Here is a 19844-nt window from a genome sequence, read left to right on the forward strand (position 1 = left end):
TAGGTTTTAGCAGCACTTTTACTTCCACATCCAAACTCCCTGGGTCCTCACAACAGCCCTGTGAGGTAGGTAGGGTAGGAAGGTTTCAGAGATCCCCATTTATAGATGAGGATGCTGAGGCACAGAGAGGTGAAGTGACTTGCTCAAGGTCATACAACCAGCAGTGTAAAGGGCCCAAAGCCAACACTCCTCTGCTTGAACTCCTGGGCTCTGGCCCTCTGGCAGTTCCCACATCCTTTCTACTCTCTCTGTGTCCCCCACCCTCTCTGAACTCTCCTGGGTCTACCGGGACCCTAAAGGCAGGCTGGCACCTGGCATTTTTCAGGAATGGCAACTGGGGTGGGCCTGGTCAACTCCAGATAGGAACTGATCCTGAAGAGCATGAGGCCAGCTTTCCTTCTCCCCATTTCCCAGTTGGATGGAAGGCCTAGTAGGTCCCAGGGCAAGGATGGAGCTAGGCATGGTTCATGAACGGATGGTGATAAAGGTAGGTGTAAGCATATGTGTGGCCTGCACTAAAGACGAAGGCTCCCCTAACCCAAGGCCCCAAGCCAGTGTCTCAAGTCCTCATCCCCGTGCCTCTCTCATCCCACAGAGCCACAGTGAGTGTCCTCAGCAGCAAAAGGAGCCATAGATATAGCTGCCTCTGGCACTGAGCTGCTCCAGTGGACAGATCCCACCAGGCCTTCAGACCCCATCACGCAGACACAGTGCCTCCACGGCTTGACTGGGGCCCTGGGCCACACCCCCAATAACAAACAACCGGGGCCCAGCCTGCAGACTAGAGCAGGAGCAGCGGGCGGTGGGCATGGCAGGCAATGCCTCCCATCGCCGTCGTGCCAGGCTAAAGCTCTCCACAGAGCCCAGAGGACATGGCTGGTTTCCTGCAAGAAGGAGAGAGAAGGCTGTGAGAGGCACATACTATAGGGACTCGAGGCCCTTCCTCTCCCTGAGTCCAGAAAATAGCCCAGTAGGTATCATCCCAGGATGGGCTATCATTGTTTTGCTCCTCATGGCCTGAGTTCATCATTTGTTCATTCATGTTTCTATTTGTCCTTTTGACTGTGCATACAGTGGTCATTTGTCCTGCTGCTGCCTCGTAGACCCTTGCTGGTGCTTGACAGAGCCCCCAGTCACTGAGGGATACCCTGAGTGCTGGGCCAGGCAGACCACATCCTGCCTGCTTCACAGACAGGGGAAAGAGCTCACAAAGCCCTGATCTGACCCATGAAGTGCCTGGAGATGGGCAGAAGGTGGCACACAAGTTAGGGGCTACTCTTTCCTGTCTTGGAACTCCCTCCTCTCCCCAGCCCCACAGAGACTTACCAAGGCCCCCAACGGCCACAATGTGCCCCCCAAGGGAGCCAACCACAAAGTCTGCCCTCTTATCCCTCATGCGCAGGCTGCGGGGCAGCTTGGTCCAGGACCCTGCAGGAGAGGGGAGGTCAGCTCTATTCATGTACTTACTATGCCCCTCCATCCCACACAGAGTGAGAGAATGGCCCAGAACAGCCACTGCTCACCATGTTCCAGGTCAAACATCTCCACAGTGTTGACAAAGTGTGGGCGAGAGTAGAAGTTATGGGGCCCAGGCTGCTGCAGGCCACCCAGGCTAAAGACACTGCTTTCAGCCATGGCACAGCCAGCAAAGGCCCGACGGCTGGGTAGGCTTGGATGCCGGGTCCAGGTACGGGTCTCCAGATCAAAGGCTTCAAAAGCAGTCACAGGGAGCTTGCCCTGGCGGCCCCCTGTCAATGGAATTGGGGTACCTGGGAAGGAGCCCAGGAGGCTTGGTGGGCTCCTGGATCACTAGGTTGCTGATCTGCCTGCCCCAGCCTCCCACACATCCTGCTGTGTGCACACTTGCACATGGATCATCCACCCTATAGGCCCTCAGGCATTGGGGTTTGGTTTTCTAACCCCATCAGGACCACCAGGGGTCAGAGCCTCAGAGCAGCCATGGATCACCGCAACAAAGCTTCTCTTGTTCTGCCATCCTGGACTGAGCCCAATCTCTATCCCAGCCAACCTATGAGGATGGGGATTTCTAGACTCTGAACCCCTTTCCCACATCCCCCAGGCCCTTACCCAGGACATAGATCTTGTTCCCGTGCAGGAAGGTGGAGGCCCCATAGCAGGGTGTGGGCATTGAGGGTAGCGAAAGCCAGCAATCCCGACGGGGCTCATACACACGTACCTGGGCCTGGGGGGCCGTGTCAGGGCCCATTCCCCCCAGAGCATACACCATACCATCTGCATAGAAAAAGAGTAGTTCAGACTGCACCCCAGCCTGCCAGGGCACCCCACCCTGACAGCTGTCCTGGTCAAGGCTGGGGGTGGCTAGAGACCCATGTGTTTATGTCATCCCTCCCCAGCAGCAGACACTCTACTACCTGCTTGGTGTGAAGGCTAGGGGAGCTGGGATTCCTACTCTGGTCAGGGCCCCTCTGAGTAAAGAGCAGGAGGCAGCCGGTCTAATTATAATCTGACTCTGTCTCCCTGGAGACGCTATGGCAACAGAGTCTGGCATCCAAGCAGGGCTGGCCTGGGCTGGTGGTCAGACCTGGAGGCCACAAGGTGGGGACTCCCCTGCGGGAGGAAGATGGGGAATGGCTTAAGCCAGGGTGGGAAACATGGGGATCTGTTTAGCACAGAGCTCAGTCTGGGGAGGGAGCTTAGGGACCAGCTGGAGTTAGAAATGGGGGTGGGAGAGGAATGGTTTGGGTCTGTTGGGCAAAGGTACTGTCTACAAGCCTTCTGCCCTGGGATCCTGCCGGCACCTCTTTCACTACGGCACCTCTTTCACCTCTGCCACAATCTTTCACTACAGTAGGCTCTTGCCCTCTGTTAAACCCTCAGAGTCAGCTAGGGTATGTCTGGGGGCCTTGGGGTAATGGGCCAGTCAGCTGGGGGCTTCCATGGCAACCATCCCCAGGTCAGCTTGGCCTTTGTCCATATCAGGCTCTCTGTTGTGTGGGAAGGGTTTAGGGGGGAAGTCTAAGCACTTGCCAGGCTCTGAGCCAAGGCCCTACTCCTGTCCCCCATCCCAGACTATTTATAACCCTGGGAGTCATTAGGTCATCCCACCCCCATCTCTTAGAAATGAGGAGTGGGGCAGGGACATGGCTGGGGCCTCTCATCATTCTGGGATTGGCTTGGGCTCTGCCTCCCACCTTAGTCAGAAAAGACACTTAATAGAAGGCTGCTGAAAGCCTAGCTCAAAGCTAGGTTGGAAAGGATACAGGAGACAGGGCCACGTCCTGGGCACCTATGTAAAAATTACAGCTCTTGTTCAGTCTCTGAGGGCAAGGGACTGTCAGGAAATAATAAAAGGTGTTAGGGTACCTGAAGTGCCTTCCTTGGGAGGCCACTCACCTCTCTCGACAGTTGCAACCCCCATGGCTGCTTGAGGGAGTGTGGCTCGACGCTCCCAGCGGCCCTCATCCATCAGGAAGGCCTCCACAGCAGCTACCGGGCTTTGGACCTCATCCACACCACCCACCACTAGCACCTGCTTGCCCAGAACCACCGCAGCTGCGCCAGCCCGGGCAGTGGGCAGGGGTGCCAGTGCCAGCCATGTGTGTGAGGCCATGTCCAGTGTCTCAGCAGTGTCCAGGGGCAGTCCAGCCTGGCCACAACCCCCCAACACCAGCAGGTGCCCATCTTGGTGTGCCACTGTGCCATAGACCCGGCAAGTGGGCATAGGGGGGAACACCTGCCAAACAAAGGCCCGGCCACCTCCTGCAGACATGGTGTTCACTGCCAATGGCAGGCCATGCTGTCTGCTCAGACTGTAGGCCTCACTGGGGAGGCATGATAGGGCCTCATCTTGATTCTGCCAGGGCCACAGGGGTATATGACCAGTCCAGGGACCTTGCCTCCACCTGAGGAGAGAGGGAAAACGGGTCAGGGCCACTGACCAGCCCCTCAGGAAACAGATAAGCAGCCTGTAGCTGAGGGTAGGGCTGACCCAAAATCACTGGTGGGAAAGGCAGGGGGAGAACCCAACCCCTCTGGCTAGCACACCACCGTGGAGGCCCTCTAGGAGTGGGAAGGAGGGCAGACTCCAGGCACCCAGGAACCGTTCCTCTTTCTCATGGGGGCATGAAGGATTCTCCTTCCCACCCACTACCCTAACCACTCAGCAACTGAGTCAAATCTGGGTCTAGGAAGGTAGTAGAAAGGTGACTAGAACAGGACTCTCCATCCTGGACCCCTTTCTTTCCCCTCAACAAGCCTCACACTAGTTCTGCATGAGGGGAGTCCTACTGTATCCTCCCCTTACTGGCTTCCAGAGTGCTCTGGGCAGCCTGAGGGGTACCCATGCCTGCTGTCAGGGGTCAGATTCCAGAATAGCCTTACAACATCCTGGGGGCCATTCCACAGGGTTAATTTAAACCATTCCCACCAGTAAAAGGCCAGAGTCAGGTGTGTTTCAGACTAGGGGGAGGGCTGCACACCACGGTTCCACACTCTCCTCTGGTGGTCTCCCCTCAGGGGTTTGCCCATTCCAAACCCCCCAGAAGCCAGATTCTCTGGTGTCCAGAAGTGGGGTGAGGGGGCCGTTGGGGGAATCTCATGACCGCAGGACTCCACGGTCCTAGTCCAGGGCGTTTCCAGCAGGAATGGCAGCTGGACTTCTGGGTTCCCTCGCAGCAGATCCCCAAGTTCTCCAACCACCCCTTTCCTTTCTCTTGGGGGCTACACTCCTGGACCCCAGGCAGGAGGGCCTCCTGGCCCCAAACTTCCAGCTCAAGGATGCGGGGGGCGGGTCTGGGCTAGCGCTTGGGGTTCTACGCCCCGAGCCCCAAACTTCCCCTGAGCGTGGTTCCCGCGGGACTCACCCGCCGATGCTCCGAAGCTGCCAGGGCACGGGGTCCGCCGTTCCGCCTCCGCTGACGCCGGATCTGGCTGGGGCTGAAATCGGGCTCCTGCGGGGCTCCGGCACTGCTCCGGCGCGGGGCGGGGCTGGGCCAGGTCCGCCCCTCGCCCCCTCCCCCTCCGACACAGGGAAACCTCCTCCCGCCTTAACCCTGCACGTGCCGCAGCTGGAGTGGGGCGCGCCGACCCACGGCCACATGCAAACGGACAGACAAACGGACACGTGGACACTGGGCCTGCCAGGATTTAGCGTCCGACTTCGGACAGGAGTAGAAATGTGGCAGCGGCGAGCGACACAACACATGTATGGCGAGGGGCAGTTCTGAGACGGACCCACCCTGGGGGGCTCACGCTGTAGAGCACGCCAGCCGAACCCGAGGGCTTGTTCGGCCGGCGCCAGCCCACCTCCGCTGAGCTCCGGGGAACCCAATGTCAGGCTTCGTGGCGGCGCCCCCTGGAGGCCACTGAGGGCATGGCCTGGGCCTCTGCCTTGGGACAGCCTGGGTCGCCCTTACCCTGGCATAAAGCAGGAATAGGTCTTACAGTGTACACTGAGGCTAGCAGGGGTGGAGGAACAGAAGGTACTGGCCGTTCTACAAACCTGGGTGGGGAGAATTCTTGAAGGGAGTGACACTGAGCAGAGGATGTCATAGAAGAGTCAGAGGCCAGGGGACCTCCCAAGTGGGTCACTCTGGCCTTATCCTGTACAGCCTGAGACCTGGGCTACTTCAGGACCCAAGGTGCATTATAACTAGCCATCTTTAGGATCCTGGGCTTGTCTCTGACCAAGAGCAAGAGGTAGGGGTCAAGCAAGAACAAAATGGTGTGACAGGCCCACCTACCGCAGGCACTGAAGTGCAAGTGGAGAAAACTCCACTTCTCCAAGCTCTTGTGGTAGGTCTGACGCTGTCAGATCTTGGCCCTGCCTATTTTCTGAGCATTCCGAGTGTTAGCTGAGTCTTCAAGCTGGGGGCCCATTAGTACAGGTCAGTGGTACTTGTGGGAAGAGATCCTTGCAGTTGTCTGTGTCTGCTCACTGCCTTGTCCCCCTTTCATGGACAGTGCTTATCTTAGTTTCCCCAAAGCAGACCTGGAAACAAAGATATACATGCATATAGTTAGTATGGGAGGTGAGGCCAAGAAACACCAGCAGTGGCAAGGAGACAAGGAAAGCAGCCAATAAAGGAAGTGTCATCAAGCAAGCTACTACTGTGAGCAATTGGGACAAAATCCTGCTGGGAATTCTGGGAGCCAGAGTAGAACATAGGCCTTACATTATTGCTGCCCCCAAGAGCAAGGGGAGCTGAGGTACTCATTCTCAAATCTCCATTAGTCACGAGTTGAGAGCTGTTTGGGGGCATTACCTATTAACTCCCTGGCCTACCTCACATCTGGCCTTCCCAGAAGACTATGGGTAGTTCCTTCCCCACGATCAGGGAAGAGAGCCTTTGCCCCTTTCAGGGGCTGTCAGTTGGATTCAGAGGGCCTGCACAGAAAAAGTGGTGCCAAGGCTTGTTACAGACTGCACAGACCTTGACTTGAAGGCCTCGACCTTCCTTGTCCCACTTCACCTTGGACTTGCTCTTCAGTGCTCTCACTTGGAACCCTGGTGCCACCCTCTTGTGATTGCCAGTAGGTTTCCAAGAGGCTCACACTGCCCTGCAGACCCCTTCACATTTGCTACTGTTCCCTTTCCAAGCTCCTTCCTCCTCTCCAGCAATGAAGCACTTACAAGCCACTTGCCTTTAGATACCTCCCAACACCCCAAGGCCCTCTTGCCTCCCCTTTCTACCCTCCAGTCAAATTCTTGAAGCCGTTTGTCCTCACAAGCTCCATATCCTTGTTACTTGCCACCTCAGTGTGCTGCCACTCCTTCTCCAAAATTGCTCTTGAAAAAGTCATCACGGAATACCATATAGCTAAAACTGTATCTGCCTGTGGTCCTTGGTCCTTGTCTTAACTAAATCTTTCTAGCATCGTCAAAGTTTTGCCCCTTGTGACCTCAGCTTCCTCCTGCTGCTTGTCCTGCCTCTCAGAATCTTTTCTAGGCTCTGCTTCTTCTCCATCACCAGGAATTGGCTCCTCAAGATTCAACCCTGGCTTTTCTCCCTGGCACACATATTTTCTCTTGGGACAATCCCTTCCAGGCCATGTCTTCATGCACGTCTAGATCTCTATCAGGTCTCTCTGCTCTGATAGAGGTAGGTCCAGGATCCACAGATAAGGCCGGGGAAGGGGGTGACTCACACCTGTAATACTAGCACTTTGGGAGGCTGAGGAGGGCAGGTCACCTCAGGTTGGGAGTTCAAGACCAGCCTGACCAACATGGTGAAACCTTGGCTCTACTAAAATTAGAAAAAATTGGCCGGGCACGATGACTCATGCCTGTAATTCCAGCACTTTGGGAGACCAATGTTGTGGATCCTTTGAGGCCAGGAGCTCGAGACCAGCTGGGCCAACATGGTGAAACCCCACTTCTACTAAAAATATAAAAATTAGCCGGGCATGGTGGTGAATGCCTGTAGTCCCAGCTACTCCGGAGGCTGAGGTAGGAGAATCACTTGAACCCAGGAGGTGGAGGTTGCAGTGAGCTGAGATCACGCCACTGCACGCCAGCCTGGGCAACAGAGTGAGACTACATCTCCAAAAAAAAGGCTGGGCGCAGTGGCTCATGCCTGTAATCCCAGCACTTTGGGAGGCCAAGGTGGGTGGATCATGAGGTCAGGAGATCGAGACCATCCTGGTCAACATGGTGAAACCCCATCTCTACTAAAAATACAAAAAAAAAAAAAAAATAGCTGGACGTAGTGGTGCATGCCTGTAGTCCCAGCTACTGGGGAGGCTGAGGCAGGAGAATTGCTTGAACCCAGAAGGCGGAGATTGCAGTGAGCTGAGATGGAACCACTGCACTACAGCCTGAGAGACGGTGCAAGACTCTGTCTCAAAAAAAAAAAAAAAAAAAAAGAAGAGGGGCCAGGCGCGGTGGCTCAAGCCTGTAATCCCAGCACTTTGGGAGGCCGAGGCGGGTGGATCACAAGGTCAAGAGATCGAGACCATCCTGGTCAACATGGTGAAACTCCGTCTCTACTAAAAATACAAAAAAAATTAGCTGGGCATCGTGGCGCGTGCCTGTAATCCCAGCTACACAGGAGGCTGAGGCAGGAGAATTGCCTGAACCCAGGAGGCGGAGGTTGCGGTAAGCGGAGATCATGCCATTGCACTCCAGCCTGGGTAACGAGAACGAAACTCCGTCTCAAAAAAAAAAAAAAAGAAGAAGAAGAAGAAGAAGAAGAACAAGAAGAAACATATAAGTTGCCAAATGGAAAGCAATGATTGGATCCTAGGAGCACCCTGTGTTCTCTTCCATCTCATCCTATCTGATCCCAGTTATACCAGTAGACTCAACATCCACTAGAGTCCAAGTCAAGTCAGACTGCACTCTGATGAGTGCTCCCAAAGAATTTCATCTAGGGCATAGTTGGCACCAGGAGGCAAAAAGTTCAGCCCTACCACCCCCGAATGGAGCTAGGTACCCCATGATCCTTAGCCCTAATCTCTATCATTTCCCCAGTTCTCATGTCTAGAAGGGACACAACACAGTCAGAGGATGAATCTACCATTCCTGGTTCTCCATTTGTCCTAACTTCTGAGCTGAACATCACCAGAGAGAGGTCTGGATATGTCCACACTGGTGCCATCCCTGGAGAATGGGCTCTCACTCTCCATGGAAGGGGTTTCTGTTTGCACAATCATGGCTCACTGTAGAAGGGAGATCCCATAAGTGCTGATGCTGGAGCCAAAAGCCTCAGCTTATCTCCATATAAATAATGAAGAAGAAAGTAACTAGAAATTAGTATTTATTAGTTATTCATAGGTGATCTTAATTCTTTTTTTTTTTTTTTTTTTTTTTTTTTGAGACGGAGTTTCGCCCTTGTTACCCAGGCTGGAGTGCAATGGCGCCATCTCGGCTCACCGCAACCTCTGCCTCCTGGGCTCAGGCAATTCTCCTGCCTCAGCCTCCTGAGTAGCTGGGATTACAGGCACGTGCCACCATGCCCAGCTAATTTTTTGCACTTTTAGTAGAGACGGGGTTTCACCATGTTGACCAGGATGGTCTCGATCTCTCGACCTCGTGATCCACCCGCCTCGGCCTCCCAAAGTGCTGGGATTACAGGCTTGAGCCACTGCGCCCGGCGATCTTAATTCTTTTACTAATGCCTCTCAGGTTGGAAATGTGAACCTGGGGCGACATTGTGAAATGAATAACTCTAAGGCAAGATGCTTTAAGCCTTCTGTCACACCCTCATAAGGGCTGCTAGAGGGTGCCTTGGCTAAGCGGCAAAAGTGCCCACTGTTTAGCCAGCTAGGGAAGGAGACATCCAAAATAGCTGAGACGTCTCCTTCCTCGGAGGAGTTAGGAGAAGACTCCATTTCTCCAAGCTCTTGTGGTAGGCCTGACACTGTCAGGTAGGTCCGCAGACATCCAGGGGCTTAATTGTGATGCTGTGCTTTAGTGGTCACGTTCCATGTCAATCTTATGATCCGCTTCGCCACCTGGTTCCTTTTTTCTTGTAAGAATTAATCAGTAAAAGTAACGTAACTCTTAATGTCTTTGTGACAAGTATGGAAAAAGTGCTGACGCATTATGTCCCTTACCTCATCTCAGCTGCTGAAAATTCCTGACCCCTACCTGAATGACACATGATATACCTGACCCTATCACTGCCACGCCCTATCTACCCTGCCCCCAGATTTGCAACTCAATAAAAGTCAGAGTGTGCAGACACTCGGGGCCACTGCTGGACTGTTAACCAAAGGGTGGAACCCCGGGCCCAAACTCTTTTTTCTCTGTCTTTGTCTTGTGTCTTTTATTTCTACAATTTCTCATCTCCGCACCAGCAGGGAGGGGCTCACAGAACCCTGTAGGGCTGGACCCTACAGCTCACCTGAACACAGGAGGCCAACTCTGCTGGCTTTGAAGAAGCTGTAAATGACAACTGGTTAAATCGGTCCTGAGAGTGAACAATTAATCTTCAACCATGGACAGGGCCAGAGATGGGACTCACCCACAGCTGGGGACTGGGATCACCAAGGTGGAGCTTCCTGACTGCACCCCATGAGACCCTGGCCCTTGGGACCCCATTTTTCCTTTCTATCAGGACAAAAGGCTAGAAGCACTGACCCCAGAGAAACAGGAGATTTTGCAATTCCTGCTGAATACCCTGGCTACACTTAAAGGCACTGAGAACCTCACCATCAATGCCAAGGCCCTGGAAGCTAAGGTGAGGCCTATGGCACTGCTGGGTAGAGTAGGCACTTGTCTTTAGGAGTGCCTGGACCGTTCTGTATAAGCATGGGAAATACAGAGCAACCAGAGGATCCTGGGGTCACATGGGCAGGAAGAAGGGCTAGTATCCAGTCCCTAAATGAAGCATCCCACCACCCTCTTGTGATTGCCAATAGGCTTCCACCTGACTCCAACTACCAAATAAGGTACCACTGCAAGGGTCAGGGTTCAAGAATTGTAATAGTATTTCTGCATCCTGGCTCAGGCTCTGAAACAAGTGCAAATGCCCCCATTACCTTATCTATGAAACCCGGGCTCCCAGGATAGCTCCCAACCTGAACTTGGGAACCTCTGACTAATGGGACCTTTAGTCAGAGCTGTGGAGACCATTCTGACCTCTCATTGAAGTCACAGACCCCTAGGGTTGATTTTGACCTGTGTTCTCTAATCTGGTGCTGCTTGTACAGTGCGTCCTATAACCACCACCCCTGGACTAGCCCAAGGGCACAGGTAAAAAGACTTAGGTCCCAGACTCCTAGGCAAAAGGAAAATGTTAAGGCTAGAGGCAGAACTCCCAGCCATTGAGGGGCTGAGGCTGGGCCAGTGTCTCCTTGCTACACCTGTCCCCATATGCCTGGGCAAGTACACTCAGGGCCACAGTGGTATGATGGAGCTCCCAGACTCGATGTGCATTTGGGGTTGCATGCAGCATTTGTGATCACATGCACACCAGCCTTTCATGCCATGCACTATGGGTCCTATTCTCAGGAAGAGAGGAAGGCCTCCTCTCCTCGGAGGAGATACCCTTACTGCAAAACAAAGGAGTTCCCCTAAGATTCCCCGTCAGGAGGCACTCCTCTTTGACCTGGTCAGCTGTCTGGAACTGAACTGGGCCTTGTTAGTGGATAAAGGAAGATCAGAGGGTGGAAGATGGCCTGAAGCTTGCCAGGAGCCCGTCCTAGATGTCAATGCACCACCAGGTTCCCTCAGAAAAGGTGTCAGATGACCCCTAATCCAGTCTTAGCAAGGCTCCATTAAGTCCTAGCCTGGGGCCGCTTCAGAAGGCACCTCTATTCTCAGACTTCTGCACAGGACCTAACGGGTTTGGAGCAGTCACCGCGGCCACCACCTCCAGGCAGTCCTCCTTGGTACCCAATCTGCTCCGCCCCCAGACTTTGTGGGGAAATGGGGTCTCGGGGTTCAAGGGTCACTAGGGTGGGCTGGGTCCCGGAAGCGGAAGCGCAGTGCACTTCCGGCGCGCAGCGGGCGGCCATGTTGGAGCAGCGGAGGCGGCGCAGAGGCGCGTCTTGGGTCCCCGTGGCGGCGCCGGTAGGTTGGAGCCGCGGGCCTAGCCGCGCCGCGGAGGGGCGGCCCGCGAGGCGGCAGGGCGGACAGGCAAGCGGCTGTCTCTTCCCGGACCCGCGTACTCCGCCGGCCTGGCGGAGACGCCCACCCCCTCCACCCCCACCCCGCGCCCAGCGACCCCACCCTGGGACTCCGCGGTCCCGGTCGGGCTAGCACCGTTCACCCTGTACATTTCGCTGCCTCCGTGACCCCCGCCTCGCAGTTTGCGCCCTAAGAACGCAGACTCCCAGCCTGAGGGCCCCGATATGCCCCTGCTCCCGATCCGCCTATATGGCGCCTCTCCCACCCTCAGCTTCCGTCGACTTCCCCTGCCCTCCCCCGGGGGCACGTGTGAAGGGAAGGCGGGGGCCGGGCAGCAGCCTCTTTTTCCGAAGCTTCTCGAAGGCCCAGAAAATCCCTACCAAGAGCCCAGCTTAACCTGGGTGGAAGAGCCCCCAGGTCACCCCAAATACTTGGCGTCGGGGGTGTGTGAGGGTGGGAAATAGGTCCCTCTCAATTCTACAGTTCACAGCTCTGGGAACTACACCCTCTTAAAAAAAAATTAATAAAGAACTAAAGTTATGTGCAAGGATTGTGCTTGGAGAACGGTCTCTGGGGAGGGGAAGTGCCCAAGACACCTGAGGATCCAAGAATGTTTCCAAACAAAGAGCCCCAGGGCATTTCCTCCAGGGTATTCTGAAGACTTCATCTGCTGCATTAGAGCGGTGGGAAGAAACTACACAGACAGGCCTCATGGCCCCAGGGACCTGCCTGATCCCGGCTGATCTTTTAATGCTCTGGCACTGCCAGGGAGCTGCCTCCTGCTTCTGGGAGCCCTCCGGTGTTGGGTTGGGTATTAGATGTTAGTTATGATTGATGGCCACAGCTTCTTCAAACAAGTCTGGGACTAGTTGGGTGTTCTTAGTCACCTCCATCTGTGCTGTACTGAGGTCTGTGACCTTCCAAGTCTTAGGTAGGACAGTTCATACCGCTAATGTCCCCTTGAATCACCATCCTACTTGCAGCCTTTGGCTCCTACTGCCCTTAGACCTTGAGTTCTTGGTCTGGCAGCCTGGTCCCCTGTCTTCCTGGTCGCCTAGAGAGATGTCATTAGCACCTGCTACTCATCAGCGTTTTAGTTTCTGTTGAAGAAACCCTGACTCTTTCCCTGGATTTGGTCTCCATGCTTCTGGAGCTAGAAAATGGGTTGCTGAGTAGCCTGTCTGGGGACTGAAAACAGAACTTCTGGTGGGCAGGGAAATTCTCCCACCCCACTCCAGCTCTACACCTGAACAACAGCAGCTGGAGAAACAGATGGGCATGGGTAGTGGGGGGAAGTCTGGGCCCTTTGGCTAACATTCAAGGCTCTATGTTGTTATCTCCTCGCCTGTTTTTCCACCTAGACCCCAGATCCCACACCAGGTATGCCTAACTCTTTCTCACTTAAGAGCCATTGCATTAGCTATTCTCCTTTTTGCTCCATTTCCATCTGTTCCTTTTTCATTCATCACTCATATCCTAGCTAGGTGTGTTGCCTCTCCCAGGAATCCTTCCCTGACCCATTAAGAAACTGAGCTGAGTACCAACATTCACTCCCAAGAATCTTAATGGGTTCCTTGAGGACAGGGATATTGCTGGTGTATTCCCAGAGCTGAGTAATTCTAGGTTTCTGGCCTCAGAAAATAAAGAGTTTAATTAAAATGTGCGAGTCTCAAATCTTTTCAGGGACCCAGCAGCAGGTTGATGGCTCTGAGGTGTTTCTGAGCATATATCTTGAAGAAGCTTGGCGCTTACCTACTCCTCCCACCCCAGCATGGTAGAGGGTCAGGAGACTAGGGTTTTATACCAGGAAGGGTCTCACTCTGGCCAGATTCCTCAATGTCATGGAGATTGGGGCACTGATTGACCTGTCTACGTGTTCTGGTTCCCTGTCTTAGTGTCATTATTGACTCTTTTCCTCTTGTCTTGGAGGTGCCAAGTGCTGGTTTGCGGATACCCAGGCAGATCTGCAGTGCCTAATGCCATGAGTGTGGTGGTTCAGCATGTGGAGGAAAAAGCTGTGCACTCCTGGTCACGTATCTCCACGGCAGGGAAGAAGGCCCTGGAAGAGGCGCTGCTTGTCTTTAATCCCATGAGCCAGGATCTCAGTGCCACAGAGGCCCAGCTTGTGGCCTTCCTGCAGGGCCTGCGAGATGATGGCTTCCAACCTACCATTCTGCGCAGTGGTGATGTCTATGGCTATAGTTCATGCACAGCTAATCCCCCAAGCCAGACGAAACTGCAAGCTCGTGCCCCCAATCCAACTGCCACATCACCTCCAGCCAGTGCTCCCCGAACTGCCATGCGGTTGCCCGCTGGTCGGGCCACACTGCTTCCCATGCCACTATCTGGCAGGCTGGCCAAAGCATCCACACCAGCCCTTGCCAAGCATGCTACCACCAACCTGCTGCTGAGCTCTCTGAAGCAATCAAGTGCCAGCCATGCCCGGGGTGCAGCAGTGGGCTTCCCTACCCACCTTTATCCAGGTGTCTACCCTGCCATGCGGCTCTCTGTTGTCCTTGAGGCCCTGGTTCCGCTCAAGACTCCCATGCCCTGCTTGGGTGCCAAGCACAAGGCACAGTCATTGCAACTCTCACTTGCAGACTCTCCTCTGAAACTGCGGAAAAGTTCAGGGAAGGGTCCAGGGAATCCTTGGCCCAAAGCTCCCAGAAAAAACACAAGCAAGGGCCCTAAGTGTCTGACTCGTAAAGGTCCTGGGGCCGGACCCCAACGAGGCTCTGGGCCCCAGAGCAAAACCAGCAGAGCCACTGGGTCCCTCAGTGTCCAGCGAATGAAAGGGGGCTCTGCCCTGGGCACCAAGGCAGCTCGAACACTGGCCAAAGCTGCTTGTGGCCAAGCCAAGGTGGCACGAACACAGGCCAAGGCTGCCAAGGCCCAGGCCAGGGCCAAGGCAGCACTGGTCAAGGCCAAGGCCAAAGCCAAGGCAGCACGAGTCAGGGCCAAGGCCAAAGCTATGGCAGCACGGGCCAAGGCTAAAGCCAAGACAGCACAGGCCAAGGTGGCTCAGACCCAGCCCAGGGGCAGGGGCAGGCCAAAGGGGTCTGCTCAGGCCAGAACTACAAGGAAGGGCCAGAAAGGTCGCCCTGAGACTGTTGGACAGAAGAGAAAAAGGGCTGAGGAGGCAAAAGATCTTCCTCCCAAGAAGAGAACACGGCTTGGGCCCCGATCTCCTAAGGCATGGCTAGGGCCTGGAACAGCAAAGCTGCTAAAGTTCCGTGCCATAAAGGTAGATAGGCGGTCCTCGGATGATGAGGTGCGGCAGTGGGCTCAGCGGATTCTCCGTGTGAACCTGTCTCCTGTAATACGGCTCCAGCCGTTGCTGCCATATTCAGCACTCTGATTCCTTCACAAAGCAATGTTTGGGGAAACTGAGCCCAGCTGTCTATGTGACCAGTGGCACAGTGTGCTATGCCCATGGACTCCACAATCTTGAGGACTCCGGGTACCTGTCCAGGGCCCTGGTGACCACCAGTCTCCTTTTAGAAACTGGAGGATGGGGGTGGGGTGGGGTGGGGTGGGTGGTTGGGAGGGGTGTTTTCATGGCGCGATGCACTGTGACTTGTTACTCAAGTTGTATGTCCACTGTTCCATCTATCACGTTTTATACCTTTCCACCTTCCAGTCTCCCTGCCCACCCTCCATGGTCTTTTTTTGTGTCTGTGGCTGCCGGCGGGCCAGTTTGAAGATGCAGGGAAAGTGGTCCCAGAAATAGGTAGCCCTATTTCTGGGAGTTGTGGGAGGAGGTAGCTCCTGGGCCCCTCTGGAGAGAGGAGGGGAAATTGGCTTCTGTGGTTGTGTGAGAGGCATCCCCTGAAGGCAGAAGCAGAGCCACTGTGGAATACGACACTTCCCTTTGAGGCTGTTCTGGTTTGTGATCCAGTCAGGCCCCACACAGTAGGCAGTTCCATGGGGAATCTTGCAGCTGGTGGGTTTTTAGGCACCGAAATGGAGCCTTTGTGGTACTTCTCCCTAGGGGCCAGGCAGATAGCCTGGCTAAAATCTTGGAGCTTGGCCTGGGCTTTTCTGGTGTGGGACTAGGACTAAAAGAGTTGAGGTTGCCTCTCCCCATCTGCTCTCCTGGGAGAGAATAACTGTCGTCAGTGTCGATTGGTGGCAAGGTACTGGGGGTTGAGTCAGGACCACAGAGCCTTCCCTCGATGACCCGAGAATTTTCTCCTTGGTTGGGTGAGGTTTTTCTGACTGCCTCATTAGCAGTGCTTTCTGCCTGGATTTGAAGTGCTCACTGTACTCCCAGGTCCAGCCTCAACATGCCCTCCAACATGGGTTAAAATACATTGTCACCCTTCCTGCTTTAGAGGGGGGACTGGGCTCTGGGACGTGAAGGAGGTGACTGTCTTGCCCATCTAAAGTCCATCACTGGCTGCCCAGGCTGAATGGCATTGGCTGGGGTGGGCGGGGAGGGCACACATTCCCCTCCTTGGGGTAGGGGCATCATTTGAGTGAGAGATTTTCTGTGTGTGGATTTGTGTGGGCCCCACAAGCTGCCAGCTGCCCTGGGCAGTGGACCTGTGGAGAAGCCGTGCGCTTCTTAGTGCCCTCCTGCCCCTTCTGCATCTTGTGGCTGCTATTGACATGCTTCCCCTGGGTGTGTCCTTGTTTTCCCAAGCTCTGGGACCTTGCTCCCAGCTGTGCTATCACCCCACGACCCTGCATGCTACGTGCCTCTGATGACCCCTTCATTCATGACGTGAATATGGGAAATGACCTGAGAGCCACACTCAGCTCCTCAGGGGAGCCCAGCTTGGGGCTCACTAAGCGTCTTCCCTCTCAGGACTTATTCCAGCTCCCAGCGCCCAGGACTCCCAGCTGGGTTGGGCCCCCCCACTTCCAGTTCTGCTGCTGCTGCCACCAGTGGGTGAGGGGCCAGCTATTTCCAAGACAGCCAGCCAGAGGGGAAGGAGAAATCGGGGTTCATGACCAAGCACAGTGGCTCATGTCTGTAATCCCAGCACTTTGAGAGGCCAAGGCAGGTGGGTCAATTGAGGTCAGAAGTTTGAGACCAGCCTGTCCAACATGGTGAAACCCTGTCTCTACTAAAATACAAAAATTAGCAGGGCATGGTGGCACATGCCTATAGTCCCAGCTACTTGGGAGGCTGACGCTGGAAGATCACTTGAACCTGTGAGGCGGAGTTTGCAGTGAGCTGAGATCATTCGGCTTTTTTTTTTAGAGGTGGGGACTCCGTCTCAAAATGAAGAAACATAAAAAAATCAAGGTTCCCTGTGGGGTGGGGTGAGGGGGGGGTGAGTATTCCTAGGATCTCTAGTGGGATCCTGCCCCTCCTAGTCCAGGCTCCTAGAATAATTTCCCAGGGAGTGCTAGATACACTTTCCCTACCTGGGTGCATCAGCAACCTGGTTTTTGACTGGAGCCAGAGCCTTCAAACTTCATCCAGTAGGCCCTGAGCACTGCTTCATTGACAGTCACCGGCAGGTGAGGGATCTGAAGACGTTTCTTTGGGTGTCTTGGGCTGGTTCAGCCCTGTTGGGGGTCTGGGTCATTGCTGGGAGCTGGAGGGAGAGGCCTGTGCTGTGAAATTTTTGTTGTTGTTGTTATTTTTTGTTTTGTTTTTTTGAGACAGAATCTCTTTTATTTATTTATTATTTTTTTAAGATGGGGTTTCTCCATGATGGCCAGGCTGGTCTTGAACTCCTGACCTCAGGTGATCCACCCACCTCGGCCTCCCAAAGTGCTAGGATTACAGGCATGAGCCACCGCGCCCGGCCTGTGCTATGAAATTTTAAAGAGTAGAGGTGTGATCATTAACCTCTCTAGTTGGTTTCCTTGAGTCGTAGCCCAGGACTCAGAATTGCTTCTGTGATTCTTGAGGCCAGGGAGGCCATGACATTAATAAAACGTGACCTCCCAGAGTGGCTGTGGTGGCAACAAGGCCTGGTAGACACAGAGTAGTGAGGGTGCAGTGTGCCCATGTGTGGGGGCTGGGGCCAGGGCCTGGTTACTGACTAGCCCTGTGGCTGCAGATGTTGAAAATGTCACCATCCAGCTGGACCTAGAGGGTGCCTTCTACTTCACCCACTTCAAAACTTTCCAGGTGACCCAATGCCGCAGCCTAAAGGCTTGCTTAGCAATTGCTGATCCTGTGCTTCGCTACTTGACGGCCACTAGTGATGCTTGCCCCTGGCGACTCAAGGGCCCTCCTGTCTCCAGACATTCCCCCCATCAGCTGTGCTCCTTGGGCACTCAGTGGACCATGCCACTCCTGGCACAGGTATAGATACTTTGCCCACAACTGCCCAAGCCTCTTTCTTGGGATCCCTCCTGCCCCAGCCATCGAGTCAGTGACTTTATCTGTGACCGGTATTACTCAGACATTGAGCCTTCCACTGAGAGCAAGGTCAGGACCAGGGAAAGGGAGGTTGGACCCTGGAGTGAAATAAGAGGCTCAAACCTGCTTCTTTCTCCCAGGTAATTTTCAAAGTTTTGGGCTCAGCCATTCCACTGGAGGACCCAGATGACTCTGAGATTCAGGGTAATCATCCCCAAAGGCAAACCTGTACCCTTTGTGTGTCAGGACAGAGCTTGCAGATCCGGGGGAAAGAGGCCCTGCATCCAGTGGTAGCTGGTGGGACAGGGCAAGTCGACAAGCCAGTCTCCCAAGGCCATTCCTCAGCCCTGCCCCATCATGGTTCTTTTTATGGCCTCCCATTTATGCCCCATCACTGTGCCCCATACTTGTACCCAGTGTATTGGGACTGGCATGGGGAACAGTCTCCATCTGTCCCCATCTCTGTCCCCATCATTGAATCCCTTTGTAAGGCTCCATCATGGTTCCTCATTTCCTCGTACCTGTTCCCCATCTCCGCTTCTATCACTGCCCCTCATAACTCTTCCCTTTGTGGGCCCCCATCACAGCCCTTATCATGATCTACCTGTCATTGCCCCTCCAAATCCATTCATGACCCTGGCCTCTGCCCTTTGTCCCTGCAGCTGCCTCTAGGTGGCACCAAGGTATCTCTGGATGTAACACCTTCCTTGTAAAGAAGTCTTTTATTAAAGGATAAGAGAGTCAAATAACCTAGTAGGAGAGCCCAGAATCAGGCCAGGAGAGTACCAGCACAGGACAAATGCCAAACTAGCTTTTTCTCTACACCCACTGGGCACTCCCTGCCCCACTAACTGCAATTATTACCAGCTGCCCACATTGAGCCCTCGTGGTAGGTCTGCAAGCTGCTGTTGTTTTCACCTTTGACCAGAAAAGAGGGGAGTCCTGCAGAGGAAAGATACAGGAGGTAGTCTCAGCTTAGTAACCAACCTAAGGTGTGAAGCAGGGAGAGGAGCCATGGACCCATTCCTTTATCCATGTGTTCATTTAACAATCACCCACTGAGCTGCACCCTTTGGCAGGCATCTTCTGGGCAGTGTTTGATGGGAAGCAGACAGAAAAGTTAGCTACCTTCTTGGAGCGGACATAAAGTCAGAAAGACAGTTGATCAATAATCCATCTGTTGCCATGCATTGTTTAATGATGGGGGATACATTCTGCGAAATGTGTCATTATGTAATTTCATGGTTGTGCAGACATCTAGAGTGTACTTACATGGTATAGCCTAGTATACTTCTAGACTATCTGGTATAGCCTATGGCTTCTAGGCTAAAACCTGTACAGCATGTGACTGTACTGAAAACTGTAGGCAATTGTAACACAACGGTAAGTATTTGTGTATCTAAACATAGAAAAGGTACAGTAAAAATATGGTATAAAAGATGAGAAATGGTATACCTGTATAAGGCACTTAACCATGAATGGAGCTTACAGGACTGGAGGTTGCTCTGGGTGAGTCAGTGAGGAGTGGTGAGTGAATGTGAAGACCCAAGACATTACTGTACACTGCTGTAGATTATAAACACTGTACCCTTGGGCTACACTAAATTTATAAAAACAAATTTTTTCCTTCGTCAATAGTAAGCTTACTGAAGTTTTTTTACTTTACAGACTTTTAACTTTTTACAGCTTTTATAACACTTAGCTTAAAACACATGTACAGCTGTGCAAAAATATTTCCTTTATATCCGTATTTGATAAGCTTTTCTCTATTAATTTTTTTTTTCCTTTTAACTTTTTTGTTAAAAACTAAGACACAAACATACATATTAGCCTAGGCTATATAGGATGAGAATCATCAGTATCACTGTCTTCCGCCTCCAGATCTTGACCCACTGAAAAAGATCTTTAGGGGCAATAACATGCATGGAGCTGTCATCTATGATAACAATGCCGCCTTCTAGATAC

General features: G+C 53.6%; 2 protein-coding genes across 2 annotated transcripts; one reads left to right on the forward strand and one right to left on the reverse strand.

Moving 5' to 3' along the window:
• KLHDC8B (kelch domain containing 8B) lies at positions 1-5301 on the reverse strand. Its single transcript, XM_003936670.3, has 6 exons — positions 4845-5301; positions 3376-3884; positions 2089-2253; positions 1524-1748; positions 1327-1428; positions 1-884 (listed from the first exon to the last, which is right to left on the reverse strand). Exons 1-6 carry the CDS (start codon positions 5183-5185, stop codon positions 688-690), a joined length of 1539 nt encoding a protein of 512 aa, XP_003936719.2. The 5' UTR covers positions 5186-5301; the 3' UTR covers positions 1-687.
• Positions 5302-11428: 6127 nt separating this feature from the next.
• CCDC71 (coiled-coil domain containing 71) lies at positions 11429-19514 on the forward strand. Its single transcript, XM_003936671.2, has 2 exons — positions 11429-11497; positions 13484-19514. The coding sequence occupies exon 2, from the start codon at positions 13536-13538 to the stop codon at positions 14910-14912; it is 1377 nt and encodes a 458-aa protein (XP_003936720.1). The 5' UTR covers positions 11429-11497; positions 13484-13535; the 3' UTR covers positions 14913-19514.
• The last annotated feature ends 330 nt before the right edge of the window (positions 19515-19844 follow it).

This window comes from Saimiri boliviensis, chromosome 8, assembly GCF_048565385.1.
Source record: "Saimiri boliviensis isolate mSaiBol1 chromosome 8, mSaiBol1.pri, whole genome shotgun sequence".
Taxonomy (NCBI): Eukaryota; Metazoa; Chordata; class Mammalia; order Primates; family Cebidae; genus Saimiri; species Saimiri boliviensis.

What these genes read in the sequence shown, in the direction of transcription:
- KLHDC8B (XM_003936670.3), bottom strand. Translation starts at nt 5,185, where the DNA reads ATGTGTTGTGTCGCTCGCCGCTGCCACATTTCTACTCCTGTCCGAAGT. An exon ending in CAGCTTCGGAGCATCGGCGG is followed by an intron (nt 3,885 to 4,844) that starts GTGAGTCCCGCG and finishes CTCTCTCCTCAG; the next exon opens with GTGGAGGCAAGGTCCCTGGA. An exon ending in GGTTGCAACTGTCGAGAGAG is followed by an intron (nt 2,254 to 3,375) that starts GTGAGTGGCCTC and finishes TTTTCTATGCAG; the next exon opens with ATGGTATGGTGTATGCTCTG.
- CCDC71 (XM_003936671.2), top strand. Translation starts at nt 13,536, where the DNA reads ATGAGTGTGGTGGTTCAGCATGTGGAGGAAAAAGCTGTGCACTCCTGG.